General features: G+C 45.4%; 1 protein-coding gene across 2 annotated transcripts in view; it reads left to right on the top strand.

Annotated features, from left to right (window-relative positions):
* The first annotated feature begins 2,026 nt into the window (after positions 1–2,026).
* The window catches only part of DDHD1 (DDHD domain containing 1), a 65,180-nt gene continuing 45,894 nt past the window's right edge, over positions 2,027–21,312 (top strand). The window contains exons 1-3 of one of the 2 annotated variants that reach the window (XM_084207735.1): positions 2,027–2,792; positions 15,687–15,860; positions 21,063–21,164. In XM_084207735.1, the coding sequence (XP_084063861.1) occupies positions 2,105–2,792; positions 15,687–15,860; positions 21,063–21,164 (964 nt within the window). In that variant the 5' untranslated portion in view covers positions 2,027–2,104. The remainder of the gene's footprint in view (positions 2,793–15,686; positions 15,861–21,062; positions 21,165–21,312) is intronic. The other variant, XM_084207736.1, reaches the window with a different exon arrangement.

The raw sequence follows: 21,312 nt of genomic DNA, 5'->3' as shown, positions 1-21,312 counted from the left end.
GTAAATCCTGGGAACCCTCCCTCATCCTTTAGGGCTGCCAGGTGTTTTATCACACAGATAAGCATTTCAACACCCCTTCCTGCTGATTACCAGGCGGGGATTGGGGGTGGAAGCAACTTTCTCACACACACAAACAAGCACAGGTGTACCCCACCTTCTTCAGTTTTGGGGGGCACAGAGAGAATTTGGAGGAGTGGGGTTTCTGTCCCATCAGGGTGACAGCAGGTTGTTGTCCCTGTGCTCCTGGGCAGGGTGACAGCAGGATGAGTGCTGGGGGTACCAGGAACCCCACAAGGCAGCAGGGTGGGATTTTGGGGTGTCAGGAACCCCACAAGGCAGGAGGATGAGTTTTGGAGGTACCAGGAACCCCACAAGGCAGCAGGATGAGTTTTGGGGAGACCAGGAACCCCACAAAGCAGCAGGGTGGGATATTGGGGTGTCAAACACACAGGGTGTGGTTTGGGGTCAGTCATGGAGCCACAACCCCATGGGCTGTGTCTGAGGGTGTCACACAGGGACAGGGACACAGGCTGTGACTGAGGGTGTCACACACAGGGACAGGGACACAAGCTGTGATTGAGGGTGTCACACACAGGGACAGGGACACAGGCTGTGTCTGAGGGTGTCACACACACAGGGACAGGGACACAGGCTGTGTCTGATGGTGTCACACAGTTTTACACTCTCTGAGCACATCACAGTGTCACACGTTGTCACACACAGAGTGTGACGTTCTGTGTCTGAAGATGTCACACACACAGTGTTACACATTGGTTTGTGGGTGTCACACAGTGTCACACTCTGTGCCACACTGTCACGCGCTATGTCACACTCAGTGTCACACATAGTGTCACATGGTGTCTCTGTCACACACAATGCCTTATGCTATGTCACATGCTGTCACACTGTTCTGTCACACTCATTGTTACATGCTATGTCACACACTCAGTGTCACTGTCACACTCTCAGTGTCACACACTGGCTCTGTCACACTCACTGTTTTACATACTATCTCACACACACTCAGTGTCACCTGCTGTGCGCCACACACTCTCAGTGTCACATGCTGTGTCACACACTCGGTGTCACATGCTGTCTCTGTCACAGACTCCATGTCACACTCTCAGTGTCACACACTACATCCAATATTCTCAGTGTCACATGCTGTATCACACTCACAGTGTCACATGCTATGTCACACACTCAGTGTCACATTCTGTCACACACTCAGTGTCACACTCCATGCCACATACAGTGTCAGAGGCTGTCACACTCTCAGTGTCACACATAGTGTCCCACACTCAGTGTCACCATCTGTGTCACACTCTGTCAGTATCCCACACTCCCAGTGTCACTCACTGTCCATGTCACACACCGTGTCACACTCTGTGTCACACGCTCTGTGTCCCAAACTCATTGTCACTCTCACTGCACCTGCCATGTGTCCATGTCACACACTCTCAGTATAACACACTATGTCCCACTCACATTGTCCCACACTCTTTGTGTCACCCACTGTCCATGTCACACACTCTGTGTCACATGCTCAGTGTCCCACACTCTCAGTATAACACACTATGTCCCACTCACATTGTCCCAAACTCTTCGTGTCACCCACTGTCCATGTCACACGCACTGTGTCCCGCACTTTCGGTGTCCCACACTACACCCCACTCTCAGTGTCCCACAGTGTCCCACGCGCTCAGTGTCACCCGCTGTCCGTGTCACACACTCAGTGTCACACTCTGTGTCACGCTCTGTCAGTGTCCCACGCGCTCAGTGTCACCCGCTGTCCGTGTCACTCTCAGTGTCCCACACTGTGTCCCACACTCTCAGTGTCCCACACAGCGTCCCCTGCTCCCGGTGTCCCCGCCGTGTCCCCGTTCGTTCCGTTCCGTTCCGTGCCCGCCCCGCCGCCGCTCCGCCCCCGCCCGCGTCGCGCCGCGCGTGACGAAGCGGCGCCGCCCCCGCCCGCTCGGAGCCGGCGGCGGCTGCGGCAGCGCGGCCGGGCCGGGGCGCGGAGCGGGAGCGGAGCGGGGCGGGCACGGGGCGGGAGCGGGCGGGGCGAGGCCAGGCGGCCCCGCCGGGCAGGGCGCGCTGCGGCATGGATTACCCCGAGCCCGGCTCGCCGCAGGGCGCTCGGCACCTGCCCGGCCAAGCCGGCGGCTTCGGCAGCGGCGGCTACGAGCGGCCGAGCCGCGGCGAGGAGGAGGAAGCGGCGGAGGAGGAGGAGGAGGAGGCGGAGGCGGCTGTCCGCGCCCGCCCGCCCCGCCGGCCGCAGCCGCTCCGCGCCGCGCTCTCCACCTCCTCCTCCGAGGGCGACCCCGAGCCGGCGGCGCCGCCGCGGGAGCGCAGCCTCAGCGACGAGGCCGCCGCCGGAGACTTCGACTCGGCCGAGTCCGGCGCGTCGCTGCGGTACTCGACGGGCACGGGCGGCGAGGGCAGCGAGGGCGAGGGCGCGGGGCTGGGCAGCAGCGACAGCGGCGGCAGCGGCTTCTCGCTGGCGGCCACCGCGCTGCCCGAGAGGCGGCGGCCGGGCGGCGGCCGGCCCCGCTATGAGGTGGTGCGGGAGCTGGGCGCCGAGGAGGTGCGCTGGTTCTACCGCGAGGACCGCAAGACCTGGAAGCCCTTCATCGGCTACGACTCGCTGCGCATCGAGCTGGCCTTCCGCGCCCTGGGCGGCAGCGGCGGCGGCGCGGGGGAGCCGGCGGCCGTGGAGCCGGTGTGCGTGAGGAGCGGGCTCTACGAGGTGGACGTGGCCAGCGCCGAGAGCTACCCCGTCTATTGGAACCGTGAGTGCCGCCGTGCCGGCCGGGGCCAGGCAGAGGGGGGGTGGCTGCGGCGCCCCGTGGTCCCCGGGAGGGATTCGGGGCATCCCCCGTGAGCGCGGAGCCTGCGCTGGGTGACCCCGCCGCGGGGACACGGCTGGGACACCGGCTGACACACCGGGTGACACACCGGGCGGCCTTTGGTGCCCCGGCCGCGCTCGCTGCCGGTGTGTTCCTGCGTAAGGGATTTAGGGTAAATTATCCGTGGAGAGAGGACTGGCGGTGCGCATCTCCAGCAGGTCCCTGAGCGAGGAGGGAGTGGGAATTCCCCTTCCGAGGCTCAGGGACACTTGTGAGGAAAAAGACTTGGGCATCCCTGAGAGAGAGGACTCTGGGCCATCCCCCTCCCTGAGATGAGCGGTACCCCGCAGTCAGGGTGTTCTGAGCACATCAGCCGCCTCCAGCAGCAAAGGGAACCGAGCATCTTTCCCCTTCTCAGCTCCCGCTGCACACAGACATGAAGGACACGATCTGGGGCATGCACACCTGGCACCAGAGACTTGGAAAAGGGAGGTCTGGGCATCTGCTCATTTCTTGGCTGTGTGGCAGAAAGTGGGAGGGAAGGTGGCAGAGAACCTTCTTGTGCTCTGCTTTTCCTAAGCAGAGGGTGAGTGAGGGTGGATATTTGCCTTCAGCACTCTCCCAGTACCCTCCCTGCACACCTTTCCTCCAGAAGGAGCAGAGTAGAAACATCACTTGTTTGTCCACTCCCTCCTCCCCACAGATGTGTCTTTGATTCCTCATCTTCAGTGAGGAATGATGGAAGCAAGGGTTGTCCCTTTGTGACCCTTCTCTCCACTAGGGAAATGATGATCTTGTGCTTTATATTTCATTTCTCATCACCTGCCCTCTGGGAGGAGGCGTGAAGTGGGATTTCTCCTCCTTCCTCTTGGAGGAATTGCAACAGGCATCTCATACACACATAATCCTTAATTCCTACCCTTCCAATAGAGGGAAATTTGTTTCACCCCCTCAACTTCAAAATGAGGTGGGAATTCACCCCTTGTGCCATCCTTCCCCTTGCATTTGTGAGCCCTTTGCTTGGGGACAGGAGATCTTGTGGAGCAGAAGTGAAAGAGGGGCATAAACCCCATCTCCCTTCACTTTTCCTCTGGTGGGAAGGGCTCAAGGGTCTCGTTGGACAAGTGAACTCCTGTTTTCCTGAGGCTGACAAGCTGTGCTCACCTGCTGGTCCTGAGGATTTGCTTTCCAACTGCATTCCCTCAAGGACAAGGGAGATGTTGTGGAGTAGAGAGAGCTGCAGAGGAGCTGAGCATGTCCTGGCATGGGCTTGGCAGAGGGGCAGGGAGGTTTCTCTCATCTTGAGACCCAGGTGAGGGTCTCAGGGGAGCAGCAGAGCTGTTTCAGAGATGAAAACCAGGGCTTCCTGTCGTTTTCCCTCTTTATTTATCAGTCCCTTTACAGGAGGGAGCTCCATAAATGACAATACAGTTCACTTGTAGGACAATTTGTCTTTCAAATCATCACCCCAGCAGACAGACAGTGAGCAGAGGTCTCAGCCCACACAGGTTCTGAGCTAGAGGAGCCTGGGCACAGCTTCTTGAGCAGAAACTGGAGCTGCTTCTCCCTGTCACCACGCTGAAGCCCCTTGCTGTTGGCACTGGCTGCAGCTGCCACATGGTTCCTGGGAAGAGAAGATGCAGGACAGCCCAGGGGAGGAGGAATCTGCTGTAACTGTGCCTAGGGAGAGAGGGGAAGGAGTGAGCAGAGCTGTCAGGTGAGGCAGGATTGCTCCTGGTAATGGGAGCAAGAGGCTGCACTCGTCAGCAGCTTAAAGGTTTAATTTCTTGACACCGTGCCTTGTCCATTTTGGAAGCTGATTCAGTCTCATTAAGCCTGAGGAGCAGATGTTTCAGATGACAGCATGGGCTGTGCAGAGACGATTTCTGGTGCTGGCAAGGAGAGATTCCCAGAGGTTAGCACCAGAGGCAGGGAGGAATAAACTCCTGGGCCTGAGCAGACTAATGACAGGGATGATTTCTAGCCCTCAGAAAGCTGATTAAGGGGAGTGCTCAAGTCTTTTCTTATTAGCAGGTCCAGTCCTTTGCAAGGCTGAGATCAACTTTTGGTCTTTCAAGGGGCTTCTGGTGCCTTCTGGTTTAACTTCCTCACTGCACATTTCCTTGCCTCTATTCCCTCTATTCCCTTTCTTTCTCCCATGCTTCCTGACTGCTGCATGCAGATCTGAGAAAACAGCAAGGTCAGATCCCAGGATTCAGTCTTATCTGTGCCATTGAAGGCCTTGGTGGAGCCATAATTCTCATATTATTCCCCTTTGGTAGCATGTGTATAATTCTGGATCCAAAGGGTGGCTGCTGCCCTGACATGGATGTGTCAAACCAGCTGTGAGTAAGGCAGGAGAATCCTCCACTCTGACCACACAAGCATGAGGTATGATGAGTACAACTGCCTTCAAATGTGCTGAGGTGCCTGTTGGAGAGTACAGAAACTACTGGCTGGTTTTGCTGATTCATGGTTCAGCTCAGAGCAAAGGTCAAAAGTTTTTCTCTTTGTTTTTTTGCCCTTTTTCCTGTATGTGCTGGGCTCCAGGGGAGGCTGCTCTCACACAGCCACCACACTGAGCAGTTGGTTCCTCAGCTGGCAATTCCTGGGGCATCACAATGCCAGGGAAATGTTGGTTATAGCTTGGCATGTGCTGGAATATTTATTTTTCTATCTGCATTTTAAGCTCGCTGCAGGATTCCTTAGTAATATCAGCCTGAGTTACAATTTGAGCAGATTAATTACTGAGAATTTCATCCTTACCTTGTGACCTCTGGGATTTATTTAATTAGTGCTGTAGAACCAGCAGAAATGGTTCAAGAGGATGAAAATTATTAATGTAGGCTTTCAGACAAGTCAGTAATTTGGAGCAGGGCTGTTTCTTGTTTTCTGTGGAGATGACAAGAGCGATGTTTCATACAAGGGTCTTCTGTTTAAATCTTAAATTATCCAGCCCTTTTTAGCCCTCCCAGTTGAAGAGGGCTGCTTTACAACCCTTTTGCTCTGGAGTTTGTCAGTGGAGTTTTCAAAGTCCTGTGTGAGTCTATTCAATCTGTGGTCTGTGAATTTTTGGGTGACTCTCCCCTGTTTTTGGCATGTGGGTCTGTCCCATGCACCCCTTGTCCTGTCAGGTATTTGCTTTTTCCAGGCCTTTTTTTCATGGATATGTTGTAAATTTGCCTGTATTAACTTAAATTATTCCACTCCCAGAGAAAGGTTTGGTAAGGTTGGGGTTTTTCTGTTTGTTTTTGTAATGTATGTTATTTTTCTACCTCACAGTTGCTGAAGTCTATTAAGTAAAAAGCCTATTTTTGTATTTAAAAACAAATTTGTTCACTAGAACCATCCCTGAGTGAAGATGTACTGATACAACAGATATTTTACTGACTTTAATCTGGAAATACCCGTGAATACAGAGTGGGCCACTGGGTCTTAAAATTAAGATCTCTCTGCTCAGACTGGAATTGGGCTGCTTTAAAAAAACATTTTAGCTTCCTTCTTGATCAAGATGAAAATTAAGGGAATGAAATCAGGAGTTTATCATTGTTTGTGACTTCCATTTGGTTTAGTCTGGTTTTAGCAGTGCTTTTAGTCATTTTACAGCACACTTAGAACGTTGGTTTTGGTGTGTTGGACAGTCTTTGGACTTGGTTGACAACAATTTCCTTTACATAAAGGACCTTTTCATTGAAGGCTGAAGTCCTGAATAAAATTTTATGGCTTTTTTTTTATCTCTAGGTGTGTAATCCTTTGTCAAATAAAACACTGACAGTTTACTTCGTAAAGGTGAAATGTTGCTTTCACTACTCAAAATCTTTCTGGTTTCCTTTTTATGTCTGTTTTTACTGTGCCATCATTTCAAAAACATCTTGTAGCTTAATTTTGGGCCAATCCCTTCCTGACCAAAAGACCTGGAAGTGTTCCAGGCCAGGCTGGACAGGGTTTGGAGCACCCTGGGCCATGGCAGAGATGGCATTTAAGGTTCTTTCCAGCCCAAACCACTCTGGGGTTCTGTGACCTAACATACCTAGATGAAATCACTTTCAGATTTGCACTGTTCCATGTATTAAATCACATTTGTTTGTGTGTATTTTCAGGGGGTTTTTGTGGCATCTCAGCAGAGAGAGCTTGAGACTTTTGAGATGCTTTCCCTAGGCCAGGGTTGAGGTGGCAGCACTTGGGATGTGTCTCTGAGGGCAAGTTTCTTCCCTGAGCTCAGCTTTTATGTTTTATTTAAGCATATTTAATCAAAATTCATCTGTTGTCTTTCTCCTTTAAATGGGACCAGAATAATTCTCCAGTGGATGGCTCAGCTGCAGTAGAGTAGCTAAGGAAGGACATGGATGTTGTGCTTGTCCTTTGATGTGGTCCAGCACTTCTCCTGCTGATTTGATCCACAAGGACAAAGGCAGAAGTGTAGGGAATATTTGGATTACAAGTTGTGGATGAGAGGGATGTTTTCTGCTGTAACTGTGGCAGCAGGAAATGTTTGTGGCATGAGAAGTTCAGCTCTGACTTCATTCAGGCTTGAACATGGGTTGGACAGTGCTGAGATCAAAGGAATAGGCTGGCATTGAATTTGGAGGTGACAGAGTTGAATTAAGGACCAGTGACAGGTGAATATTTGTGTGTGTGATGCTCTTTTAAGGAAAAAACAACACTGAAAGCACCAACCAACACCTTGTCCAGAGCTCTTGGAGGAGCACAAGGATGTGTGAGAGCTGTGCCAGTTAGTGAGCAGAAGGCCTGGATGGAAAAAAAGATCTGCAAAAGAGCAAGAAATTAAAATAAGAAGCAGGAGCAAGAAATTAAAATAAGAAGCAGGAACAGTTGTCTCAGAGAATCTGTAAGGTTGAAAACAGTGAGGGTGAGGGAATGGTTTGAGAAAAAGTCACTGGGGTGATGTGATCTGTGTGAGGGGCTGGGGAGGAGAAACTCCACAGATAATAAATGTAAATAGCAGGATTAGTGAGCACAGGAACACAAGGTTCGAGTGGGATCCCAGGCAGTGACATTTACAATGAAAGAAACTAAAAGGGTTACCAAAAGAAGCTGTGGCTGCCCCTGGATCCCTGAAGTGTCCAAGGCTGGGCTGGACAGGGCTTGGAACCACCTGGGACAGTGGAAGGTGTCCCTGCCATGGCAGGGGGGGTCTTCAAGGTCCCTCCCAAACAAAACCATTCTGGGTTTCTGTGAAAATCCTACTGGTTTTCTGGAAGGGGAAACCCTGCAGGGTTAGGGAAAAAAAACAAAGGAAAATTTAAACATGGAAATGAAGGGCTGGGAATTCTGGAGTTGGCTTGGAGAAGATGGAGGTAGGAAGGGAGTTCAAGAGAAGAGCACAGAAAAATAATCCCTGGGGTGGAGAAGGGAGGAGTTGAAGCCATCCAAGGGCACAATAACCTTTGCTGTCATCTTGTTCATTAGTGGCAGCCTGAGGTGTGCACTGAGACACTCTTGCTCTTCTTTATTTTGGAAGATATTCCAGGAACCTCTTGTTCCAAGTGTTTGTCTGTGCTGCTGGAGCTGGGGAGCACAGCAGGGTTTTCAGGAGAGCACACTCAGAGTGTCAGGGTGGGATTGTGCAAAAAAGGCCTTTGGCTTTTTGGGGATGGGCTGGGAGCACACACTCACTTTTGGCAGGTGCTCATGTGTTGGTCATGTGGCTCAGGAGTTGTTCTTTTGTGGTTTTTAAAAAATCCCCAGGTCTCCCTGGGGATAAAGAGCTGCTGATAAAGGACAAACTCAGTGGTGCCAGCAGCAAATGCCAGTGGTGGAAGTGCTTCAGAGCACTGGATTGAAGTTTAGTGAACTGTTTTAATGGATAAGAATTCAATAAAAATAAAATTCTAAGTTTAAACTGCAGCCCATTTCATGTTTTGACAGTCTTAAGTTTTTTTGGTTTTTTTTTTAATGAATTCTTCCTGCTTGACAAGGCCTGTGAAGTCAGCTTTAGGATTTTGGCTTGGACCATCAGGATCAGGTAGCAATTGTGGATATGGTAATTAAACTGTTACCTTAAAGCAGGAAAATCCTTCCTGACAAAATTCTGTCCTGGAGCCAGGCTGGGAGAGCTGGGGGTGCTCACCTGGAGAGGAGAAGGCTCCAGGGAGAGCTCAGAGCCCCTGGCAGGGCCTGGAGGGGCTCCAGGAGAGCTGGAGAGGGACTGGGGACAAGGGATGGAGGGACAGGACACAGGGAATGGCTCCCAGTGCCAGGGCAGGGATGGATGGGAGATTGGGAATTGGGAATTCCTGGCTGGGCTGGGATTCCCAGATTTGCTGTGGCTGCCCCTGGATCCCTGGCAGTGCCCAAGGCCAGGCTGGACACTGGGACACCCTGGGACAGTGGGAGGTGTCCCTGCCATGGCAGGGGGTGGAACAAAATAATTCTGAATTTCCCTCCCAACCCAAAGCATTTTGTGATTCTGTGTTTTGGGATGGTTTACAGTTGATGACTTGGAGCACATTAATGACTTTTTGTGGGGTTCCTTCTGTGTTTGACTGGATCCAGCCCCACAGAGCAGCTTGTCATTCCTCATTGCTGGATTCATAGTGTGGAACAATTAAAAACAGTTCAGGAGAAAACACTTTTAGGCTGTTGCTGGAATACTTCAGGCAGTCTTGGTAAATCAGAGGCAATTCCATGTTTGCAGCAGAGAAGAAACATCTATTCCTGCCTCTGGGGTCCAGCAGTGGAGCCAGCACTGAGGTTCACAGTTGAGCTACTCTGGAAGGAAAATCCCACCTGTACCAGGGGGACTGAAACTCAAATGTAATTTGCATCTGGAATTTATAAATTGCTCCAATGAAGCAGCAAAATGATGATTTTTACTGCTCAGTGAGTGAAATCTCTGTTCAGCTCAGTCACAGGCTCTGTGTCCCTCTGAAGCTTTCTGAGGCTTCACCTTTGATCTCCTCTGCAGGACTTTTCCTTCTGGCAGAGCAGGACAGGTCACACCTGGTTGTGGTTGAACAAAGGGAGGTCACCAGGCTGGGATCAAACAAATGGTTCCTTTTATTTAAGAGTCAGTCACCTGCTGTGCTCTGGAATAAAGTGGAGGAGAGCTAGAAAGATGTGCAATGTTAAGCTTTTTTTTTTTTAATGAAAAAAGTTTTAAGTGTGTTATGTTAGGTAACAAACATGAAATAATGCAATTTTAGTTTGGAGCTGTTTTATTACAACATCACCATCCTCACAGACAAGAATTTCTTCCATATATCTAGCCTAAATTCCAGTTCTTTCTGTTTGAACTCAAATCTCCTTGTCCCATCCCTAAAGTTCCTGATGAAATATACCCAGAATATGATTTTAGGCTTGATATAATAGGAATAGATAACAATTTTTTAAAAAATTCTCTAACAGCCTCCTTGATGTTATTCTGGAATATATTTTTATGTATTTATTTATTTAGATAGGCACTGCCACAGGTTGCCCAGAGAAGTGTGGGTGCCCCATCTCTGGAAGTGTTTCAGGCCAGGTCCTTGGTAAATGTATGAGCACTTCACTATTTAACTGAATTTCAGTTTTAGATGTCACATTTGCAGCCCCAAAGTTGCCTCAAGCTTGTGCAGATATTATTCTCACATGCTGCAAATTGTTTGCCACTGCAGTAGGAAGGAAATCAAATTTAAGGAAATGTTTCAGCACCAAAAAAGCAGGAATCTGAAATTACTACACTGAAAAACATCTCAACCTGGTGGTGTTTTACAAGCTTGTGTTTCTTGCTTAGCTTCTTGGTTTTGGGCTTGGAGAGCTGGGAGTTGTCAATTTGAGCAAAGCACCTGCTTTAATTTAAATTTCTGAGCCTCTGAATATTCTATTAACCTTTTAGATCTCATTTGTGGGTAAATCATCATGAGTGTCTTGGGGCTGATGGCTGCAGAGTGCCAGGAGTGCCTGGGCTTGGCCAGCAGTGAGTTCTTCTCTCTGAATTATCTCACTTTTGTCAAGGTTTTGTGCTCCTGAACCAAGGCAGGTGAAAAAGGCTCCTTTGTGCTGTGCAAAATTGAAATTTAAGGCTGTGCCCTGTCCAGCAATGTGGTGGCAGGAAATGAAGGATGGAATTGATGTGTTAGAAGGGAAATTAAGGCAAATTCTGCTAAGTTATGACTTTATTGTGATGGATTAGCCAGGTTTTTATTCCAATTTATATTAGATGTGATCACACACTTTTAAACATCTTCATGAAGGAGGAGTAGCTGGGTTATACACATACACTGCACACACATGCTGTAGTTTATATGTTGCCTACAGGTTTTATTTTAACATAATTCGCATTACTCAGAGGATTTTGGTGATTATCATAATGCAAATCACTCATGTTCTTATCACACCATTAATTACAGCACTTGTATTCTTTTATTCTTTGGATTTTCAGGGGGAAAAAAAAGGCCCATTTGTGCAAAAATAAATAAATCCTTTGTTGCAGAGTAAATCTCTTAAACTGATTTCCTCTAAAAGTGGTAAAATACGTGTGACTAATTCAAATTAAGTGGTTTTCATCTACTTTAAATCTCCACCATTCAGATTTATTTAGAAATTCTTTTATAAATAAACCATGGAAGTGTATAACCAGTCAAATATGTTGATATCTTTCAGTCTGAAGCACTGCCAGCTGCAGATTATATGGTGTAAGACTTAAGGCAGTAAAGAAATCAAGGCAAATCCTTTCCTAGGGATTGAGATTGCAGGGATAAGGATAAATAAGTTCATGTTATAGATTTGGAATTCTGTATTGACAAAAAATAAATTAAATTACAACATGATGGAATTCCAGTGTCTTTAACTCTTCCATAAAACAAAACTGAAAGAATTTCGTTTAAGCTTTGTGAAATATCTGAGTATGCAAGACATGAATGAATTTAGTGAAGGTGGATAAGTGAGGGCTAAAAAGTTGGTGAAATTGGGTGCTGAAATGGCAATTCTGGTTCATCACTTTTTAATGCTCTTTACTGTCATGAGTTTGCATCAAGTCTTCTGCACTAAACATGGGAATTTTTCAGTGACAGCCCCTGTGCAGGATTCAACAGAGGAGCTGTGGTTAGGAGCCTCTTTCCCAGTGTCACAGATTTCAGTGAAAAATCTCTTGTGTGAAATTATTTCCCCACCCCATCCAGAGTATTCCATGGGATTACCACTGATGCACTTCCCTGTCTTCATTAACTGAAGTCTCACTTGCTTTTGGAGACCTTTACAAATTTGGTTGTTGTTGGTTTTCTCAGCTTTTACAGAGATGGGGTAACTGAGAGGTGTTTTAAAAGATTTTCTTCCATTATCAGTCTTGATGAATAGTGAGAGACAACAGATGTAAAACTTCTGTTTTATCAGAAGGTAACTTATTTCTTGGTTATAATACCTTATAAATGTTTTTCAGCCTTTTAGCTTTTGCTACAAAATGCTGCTTTTACGTCTAATGCCAATCACCTGTGTTTTTATCCCACGTGGTCTTGCTGCAATGCATCTTTCACACTTCCAGCTCTCTAAAATATCTGCTCTTTTTGCAAGGCCATTATTTGGAAACTTGTTTCTAGTTCAATCTCTCAACAAGTTGTCATGGAATTGGAGGTTGTCAGAGAGTCATGAGATGGTTTGGGACCTTAAATCCCATCTCATCCCACCCCTGCCATGGCAGGGACACTTTCCACCATCCCAGGTTGCTCCAAGCCCTGTCCAGCCTGGCCTTGGACACTGCCAGGGATCCAGGGGCAGCCACAGCTGCTCTGTGCCAGGGCCTGCCCACCCTAATTTCTCCCTAATAATCCCTCCTAATCTCTCCTCTTTTAGTTTGAAGCCATTCCCTGTGTCCTGTCCCTCCATCCCTTGTCCCCAGTCCCTCTCCAGCTCTCCTGGAGCCCCTCCAGGCCCTGCCAGGGGCTCTGAGCTCTCCCTGGATCCTCCTCCTCTCCAGGTGAGCACCCCCAGCTCTCCCAGCCTGGCTCCACAGGAAATGTGGTTTTGTGTGCTGTGATCCCAGATTTGATGCTCTCTCAATTCTGCAGGGCTCTGTTCAGGTTTCTGAGAGCCAAACTGTGCTGTTGATGGCAGGAAATGTCATTTTCTGGCTTCCTCTTCCTCCCCTTCCAGGTGGTTTTCTGTTGAGGTTTTCCTTTAGCTCAAGGTTCAAACCTGCCCCCCCCAGCTCATGATGGGAAATAAAAGCAGTTTGTGGTTCAGGCTGGTTTGGTTGCTCTGAGAGTGTGTCACTGTTTAAATGAGGGAATGGGGAAAAGAAAAAAAAGGCAATTTCTTGTTTCCCCCAAAATCCCACAGGGCTGGAAAAACAGAACTGCCCTCACTCAGGTTTTTCAAAGCTCCTTAATTGTGTTTGGATCTCAAAATAATTTATATTTGCATATGAACACCCTTTCCAAAGCCAAATATCATATTTATTCCCAAACTCAAGTGTTCTGTAGTGATTTTATGTGATTTTTTTTTCTCATTTCAAACAGTTTTTCCTGGCTGAGCCTTACTGGGAAGGGCTCAGGTTATGTTTGAGAGCTGTTGTTGAGTGCTCTGGACTGCTCTTGTAAGGAACCACTCTGGGAAAGTTTCTCTCAGGCAAAAAGAGCCTGAAAATATTTATTCTAATACTTGATGGTTAGACTTTTAGAAATCTGTAGGTGGAAATTCCCATGTGAAAAACTTGAAGCCCTCCAAAACTGAAAAAGAGGTGCCTTGTATTCACTTAGATTGGAGTACAAAATAGTATTCATGTGATTATTATTTAAAAATAAAAAAACATATTTCTGCCTGTGGATTCAGTGAATGGAGCCTCATCAGACTGCTTAGTCAAGAATTAAAGAATTGCTCCCAGATTTTCCCAGTGAGGATTAACATCTGACATAGCCCTGTCACTGCTGCAGCCACAATGGGAGCCTTTATCTCCCCTCACATTTCATTTCTTCCTACAGACACAGCTTTGTTTGGGAGGGCAGCCTGACTGGATCTGTGTTCACTGAAAAATGTGGATTTCTGACAGGTGTAAAATGTCTGGGAATACAGCAAAGGTTAAGGGAAGAGACTGGTGTGGTTAACTTTCAGTTCATGAAAAATAAATATTCATCTTTCACCCTCCATTGATGGGATGTGGACTCCAAAATGAATCTAAATTTTCATGAAATATTGAATTTCCTGTGCAACTTGCAGGCACTGCTGACTTTTGCATCTTACAGCCACTCACAAGTTTGGTTTTTCTGATATCTTCAAGGATTAATTTCCTTGAAATTAATTTGAAATTTCCTTGTGGTTTTCCTTTTGTTTTCGTGGCTTGTGCATTCAGTGGACTGAGGGATGAAAAATTCAGAGAGGTTTAGAGGTTCTGAGTGAATCTGGGAGGTGTTTGCAATTCTCTGTCACGTTCTCACCTGGCAGAGTTGGTGTGGAAGTGACATTTGGGCACAGCCAGCACTCGAGCTGTGTCTGCAGTGGAGGCAGCACAGAGCCAGGAGGTTTTGGGACCTGAGTTTGTGCTCACAGAGCTTTGGGACCAGACCAAAAACCCCTGCCCGTGGCTGGGTCACCTCCCCCAGCTGTGCTGACAGATCAAAGAGATCCCTCCTGTGCTCAGTCACTCTGAAATCTATTGTTTCATGTTTATTCTTCACCTGAATTTCATTTACTGTGCATTTACATCTATCATTTCTTTTCCAATTTCTCCTTACCAGCTTTTTTTTTTTACCCTGTTTCAGGTCAGAGCAGATCTTGGAGCAGTGAAGCCTATTTTGTTTTTCCCTCTTCATCTCCCCTTTTTTTTTAAAGCCTTTTTTTGTGGTTGAGTTCTTATTTGCTTTGTAGAGCTAAATCTTTGTGGTCAGTGTAGCACACACAGGATGTTTGCTTTTGTCTGAGTCAGTCTATACAAACATTTTATATATTTATTTTTTTTTTAATTTTTTTAAAAAATATATATATGTATATATGTGTGTGTGTATGTATGTATAAATGTATTCATGTGTGTATATATATGTATAAATGTGTATATATATATTATATGTATATATGTCTATGTATATAAATATATTAAATCATATCTAACATATATATTTTATGCATACATATATGTGTGTATATACACACACACTGCACTGGAGGTCACTGGTCCCACTGCTCTGTGCTCTCAGCAGACCCAAATCTGTGCTAATCCCATCAAAACCTGGATTTGGGATTTTTGAGCCTTGTGGGTCACTGAATTTCTCCTTGATTTTCCAGATTCAGGAGGAGGAATTCAAAGCTGAGTTACAATGGATGTCACTGTCCAGGGTATAAGAGGGGAATTTTTGCTCCCTGTAGTAAATGTGGGCAACAATGAAGCACAGTTTGATATAGATTACCACCAAATTATATATTTTTTTAAAGAGATTTCTCTTCTGCCACGTGCACAGCAAGTGCTGAGCCCCCACTTTCCTTGTTTGGAGAACTGAAACTGAAACGAGAACAGCAGATACCAAAGCCAGCCCTGAGTAAAACATTGATTTTCATTTAAAAAAAAGCAACGTGCATTTTTAAATACCACCATTTCTGCTAATTGATGTGTAATTTGGGTTGTTGGAAGTGCCCTGGCAGTGTCCCAGGCCAGGTTGGGCAGGGTTTGGAGCAACCTGGGGTAGTGGAAGGTGTCCCTGCCGTGACAGGGGTGGCACTGGGTGCATTTTAAAGTCTCTTCCAACCCAAACCATTCTGGAATTCTGTTTTTTTCTCCATCTCTCACATCCTCACACACACCTGGGAAATCTCATTAGCTCAGATTTGCAGATTACACTACATTTCCTGCTCTCAGTTTGTGATTCGTTGCGTTAAAAAAAACCTCTTTTTTTTGTATTTTTATTTTTTTAGAGACTGAAAAGATCCCTGTCATGCGTGGACAGTGGTTTATTGATGGCACTTGGCAACCTCTGGAAGAGGAGGAAAGTAATTTAATAGAGCAGGAGCATCTCAACCGCTTCAAAGGCCAGCAGCTGCAGGAGAGCTTTGATATGGAAATATCCAAACCTGTTGATGGGAAGGAGGGTAAGATTGTTTAGATCACTATAATATATTTTTTTGGACACTTGAGGTCTGCTTTTCCTAAGTAAGAATGTGATCTGCTATGGTTTTTCATCCTGTAAATTGGGGAATTTTGTTTGTTCTCCTGTTTTCCAGTGTGGGATTTCTTGCTGCAGCATGTTTGGGGGATGCTGTAAAAATTAAAATTATGGAGAAACATCTTGTTCCCATTGTGTTTTATATCTTCTAATTGTGTTTGAAATCTCATTTCAAACTAAAATCTCTTGATGGGACAAGAGGAGTCAGTGTCCAAAAGCCAACTGGCTGACTGCTCTCTGCAATCCCTCGTTCTCTCAGCATCCCTAATTCTCCCCTAAAGGGATTGGGATCATTTTTACAAGTCACATTCCATTTTCCATTTTGATTCAGGCTGGATTTATTCGTTTTCAGCTGCAGTAAATCTTCATTCTGCTGGGGAAGTCCTTATATTTTAATGAGCAGGCTGAGGATGTTCAGGTTGCTGAGAATCTTGGTGTGCTGCATGGAACATTTTCAAAATTACTGAAATTACTGATCTGTTATTTAACCTACACAGTTGAATTGATTGCTCAGAGCAGGTGTTGCACAGCAAAAATTCAGGTTTTTTCAACATTACAGAGAGTTTCTAACTCCATTTTAAAACTAGTGAGGACTTTATGAATTTTTTTTTCCTCTATTTGTGCTACTTTAAAAGATCTTTTCACCTGGCCAAGGCTGCAGAACAATTTTCTACTGGAACAGCTCTGTCCAAAGGTGCATGAAGTGCTGTGAGCCCTGAGCCCCAGCTCTGTGCCTGTACAAACATCCTTCTGGAAGGCACTTTACCTGTATTTCTGATTTCTTGTCCCAGAGGCACAAAGCTCAGGGTTGTTTGTGGCAGGGATTTATGGTTTTTTACATGGAAAGCAAATCTTTGTGGTTCCTGAGTGCTCCCTGCCTTTGGGAGTTTGATTTTTGAAGGAAGGCTGCAGTGGTTCTTACTGTGGATTCTCCTTATCAGGGTTGGGGTTTTATCAGATAAAGTCTGGACTATGGGACAGAAATTTTCAGATTTGATGTTGGATGGACTGGGGAGAGTGATGAGAAAGATATGACCACTGATATTTATGAAAATATAAAAGATCAGAAAAAGAAACTCCCAATTCAGGTGCCAGTGCCTTTTCTAAAACCAAAGTTAGAAAAGAAAAAAGGCAAAACCAAAAAAACCAAAAAGCAAACCCCCAAAAAACCCAAGCTATGTATGGCATCACTTCAGTGGTGTGTATGTCAAGTCACCAGCAGGTTTCAACAGGGTTTTTTGTTAATAATAGGAGAGTGGCAGGACAATTACAGCTGACAGTGTGTGAAAAGTGGTTTTGTCATTCTAATTTGCCTCTCAATCCCTCTTGGATCCTCTGGCATCCTCAAGTGCCATCTGCAGTGGCACTGGGAGAAGCTCTGCAACTGGTAAAATAAACAAAATTAGCTGAGTTCAGTTGATAAATTTCTTAAATGCTCTATTTTGTTGTAATTGCATCCTGTATGAAGCAGTTTTTGGTGCCATCAGGGTTTACAGGTACCTGTTGTTTGTGATCAGTGAAAGTTGAGATAAATCTGGAAATATCCTTGGGAAGCAGAGTGACTGTTCCCAGTGCTCTCATAAAACCTTGTGAGGGATGAAAAACTGGCCAGGTCCTCTGATTCCTCAGCAAAATTAATACAAGGTGCTGTAACAGCCCCTTTGTACCAAGGATTACTCCAGTGAATAAATTCATTAATTCTATTAATTGTATTAAATGTATTAATTCTGATTAATTTATGAATCCTGGATTGCAATGTGTTAACAAGGAAATCAGCAAGCTTCATCCAAGGTTTTTGGTGGTGATAGGAGGGATAAATGGCTCATTATTAAATGTTAATCCCAGCAAACCTTCCTCTGAAGGTGCAGAATTATTCAGCAGGAGAGTCTCCAACCTGCAGCCTACAAATAACATCATGCCCATGCTGGCATTTGTGTTATTCTTTACAAAGAAGAGTTTTTTGTGGTTTTGGGAGCACAAGGAGCTTTAAATGCTGTGAAAAACACCAATCACTTGTTTTAAAAATTTTAAAGGTTCAATAGTAATAAAATGGTTATAAAAATAGTAATATAATTAGAGTAATAATAATTTGGACAGTTTGAATTAAGAAAATATGAGACAATAAAAACAAAGAGTTAGGGACAGTCCAGGTACCTTTTCTGGGCAGCACAAGCCCGAAAAAGGCCCCACATTAACAGAGCATTAACCCTTAAAAACAATAACCTGTTGCATATTCACACACCTCATCCATGGTGCATCAATTCCATTCACACACAGGATTCTGGCTGGGCAGTGTCAGCTTCTTCCTTGTAATCCTAATGGCATCATCCTGGCCAAGCCAGGCAGGAAGAAGTTCATTTCTCCTGATAGTGGAGCAATAAATTCTCTTTCTCTGAAAGATTTGGGTGTCCTGTGGCTGCTATCTCAGTGCAAGTCCTTTCTTTAAAAAAACTATCTTACATAGCAGAATTTCTATTTTAACATTTTGTTATAATCTAAAGCTATATTTAACACACTACTTAAGAGAATTAACACAGCATCGCTTTCTAACACAACACATCTAATATTCATTTGAATATTTGCAAAAAGCCAATCATAAAATACTCATTTTTCACAACTGCAGAAGGGATGAGAAAGCACAGATGACAGGGAGTGATTCCCCAGGCTCTGTTTTCCATGGGGCAGCCTGGACATCACTCCTTTGCTGAGCAATCTGTAGTTTACATTTTGTTTTTCATCCTCACAAATCATTTCATTTCATGCCTTGCAAAATGAGCTTGGTTTATGGTGCCTGTGACTCCTCTTGGTGCCTGATCCCCTTCAGTGCATCAGATAAATTCTTGTTAGAGTGGCAGGCTGCAGAAATGGGGCCCTTTTTGATCAAAAGGAGCTTGGCCAGCAGGGCAAGGGAGGGAATTGTCCCCCCCTGCTCTGCTGAGACCCCTCTGGAGTTCTGTGTCCAGCTCTGGAGCCAGGCTGGCAGAGCTGGGGATGCTCACATGGAGAGGAGAAGCTCCAGGAGAGCTCAGAGCCCCTCCAGCACCTAAAGGAACTCCAGGAGAGCTGGAGAGGGGCACCTATGTAGCAGTAAATAAGTTTAGAATTTACAGAATGACAGAAGATTTAGAAACTGCATTTTCAGTGAGTTCAGCACCTCTCTGAAGTAGCCCATCAAAGGAAAAGCATTTTCTAGAGATTTCTGGCATATCCAGGCTGTTGTCAGATAAAACAAGACCAGTTAGGTTCCTGTCATCCATTGATTGCTCCATGACCTTTTTCAGATATATTCATTTAGTGGTGATGGAGTAAAGCTGAAAGCTTTATTTATGGCATAGGAAGGTAAAGGAATGTGCTTTTTGTTGAGGGAGTGACAAAACTATTTTTTGTTCCCTTAAAAGTGAAATAAGTTTAGAAGTTTCTTTCTTCAATGAGGTGAAAAGACATCTCACAGGACCTGGGGGACTTCACCTCAAAATTAAGGATGGGTAATTGGACAGGAGCCAGAAAGTCCCACCTCAGCAATTTACTAAAAAAAAGAGAGAAGAAAGAAACAAATCACTTTTGTGAGGTGTTTTACCAGGGACAGGAGGGCCTCTTGCACCTGGCTCAGTTTTTCTCTGTAAAGAGTTTATTATTTTACCTTTTATTAAAACCTTTTTGCTTCCAACACTGCCACAGAAGCCATCCTGCTGATTTTTATGCCTTCTAAGGTAGCTGAGCTATCTTGGGTGTGAAATGGATCTCCAAAAGCCCATGAGAGAGACCTGTCTCAAAAAGACTGATATTTCAGGAAGGTGGGATAGAACAGAGACAGCTCTTTGTATTTGCACAGAAAGATGCTCAAAATTCAGCTGGAAATCACCCAAACAACCTGATTCAAACCTGAAATTGGATCTGACTTTGAAGTTGATCCTGATCTGTGAAGAGGATTGGAGCAGATGAACCCCCTCAGTCCCTCTGCCAAAAAATAGTCTGTGATTCCAGGATAGAATACAGAAATAAAAAATCCTGTCAGTTAGAATTAATATTCCAGTGTATTGATTTTGAGACAGCAGAACTCTGTTGGATTTTTTCTTACAGACTTTCAGCTGTGGTCAAGGCCACAAAACCTCTAAAAATTGTATTTGGAAAAGCTGATTTTTTTTTTTTTTTTTTGGTCTTAGCTTTCAAATAGTATTTTCTCACTGTATAAAAAATTCATATAGATTTTTGGCACAGCTAAGTGAACCTGTAGATGGGAAATTCCTGTTCATACAATTGGAGACTTGTGCAGGTCAGGAGGGATCTCTGGGGATGCTCAAATCCAACCTCCCTGCTCTGATGAGAGCAGCTTGCTCAGGATGTTTCCTGTGGGATTTTCAGTATTTCCAACAACAGACTCAGCCTCTCTGAGCAGCCTGTTCAGTATTTTACCACCCTCACCATGAAAAGCAATTTTTCTTCTACTTTCCTTGAGTTTCCTGTGTTGATTCTTCCTGAGGGAAGTAAAAAGCCAGTGCAATATTGCAAATTAAATTATTCTGTAGAATCCCCAGTGCTGTAGCTCTGAGAATTTATTTTGATTTTCCTCCCCCCCCAGAGAAGTGATGTGCAACAACAAATACATTTCATTGCTCTGAGAGCTGTGGGGACACCTGGGGCAGGTGACACAAGTGTGGGATGTCACTCTGCTGGGTCAGGGAATGCTGAAACCTTGCAGAACGGGGCAAGAGCAGGAGATTTTGTCTGATCTCACTTTTAACCATCCTCATACTCTCTTTGGGGGGTAAAAACCCCAGAGCTGTGCTGAAAATGGAGTTTTTAGTGTACATTGAGGAAGGGTGAGTGTGTTCTACCCTGTACCAAGGAGGGGGATGATGCTTTAGGTGGCTCTGGTGGCACCATGTCCCACTGCCCCTTACTGATGCCTTTAGCTCTGTTGTGATGTCATAACTGGTTGAGTTTGGGACCTGAACACTTCTCCTACAAAATCTGTTGCTTTTTTTAAATATATATACATTTTAATTCTTTCTAGAAAATGTGACTTCTTTCTTTTTCTTTTTTTTCCTAAAAATGGTGATACTAATGAAAAAAAAAATGACACCCCTTTTAAAAATTTTACTTTGAAGCTCAGTGTTTTTACTTTTAGTTCTCTACTACCTCCCTCCCTTCTCCCTCCCTTCTTTGTTCAAATGGAGAGGATATAAGGAGAAATCAGATGCTGCATGTCTTAAGAGAAAGCATTCCCAAGGTACAGTAATTGGAGATTTCTTTTTTTTTTTAATTTTTTTTTTGGTAGTGCTCCTGGCTTAGGAAGCTTCAAATTCTAGTTTGCTTGTCTCAGTTAAATGTTAGATTTACATGCTTCAGTTTTTTTAAGCTGTATCCATGCAATTTCT

This window comes from Fringilla coelebs (assembly GCF_963513975.1).
Source record: "Fringilla coelebs genome assembly, chromosome: 6".
NCBI classification, from domain to species: Eukaryota; Metazoa; Chordata; class Aves; order Passeriformes; family Fringillidae; genus Fringilla; species Fringilla coelebs.
This window is presented reverse-complemented; position numbering and strand designations above follow the sequence as displayed.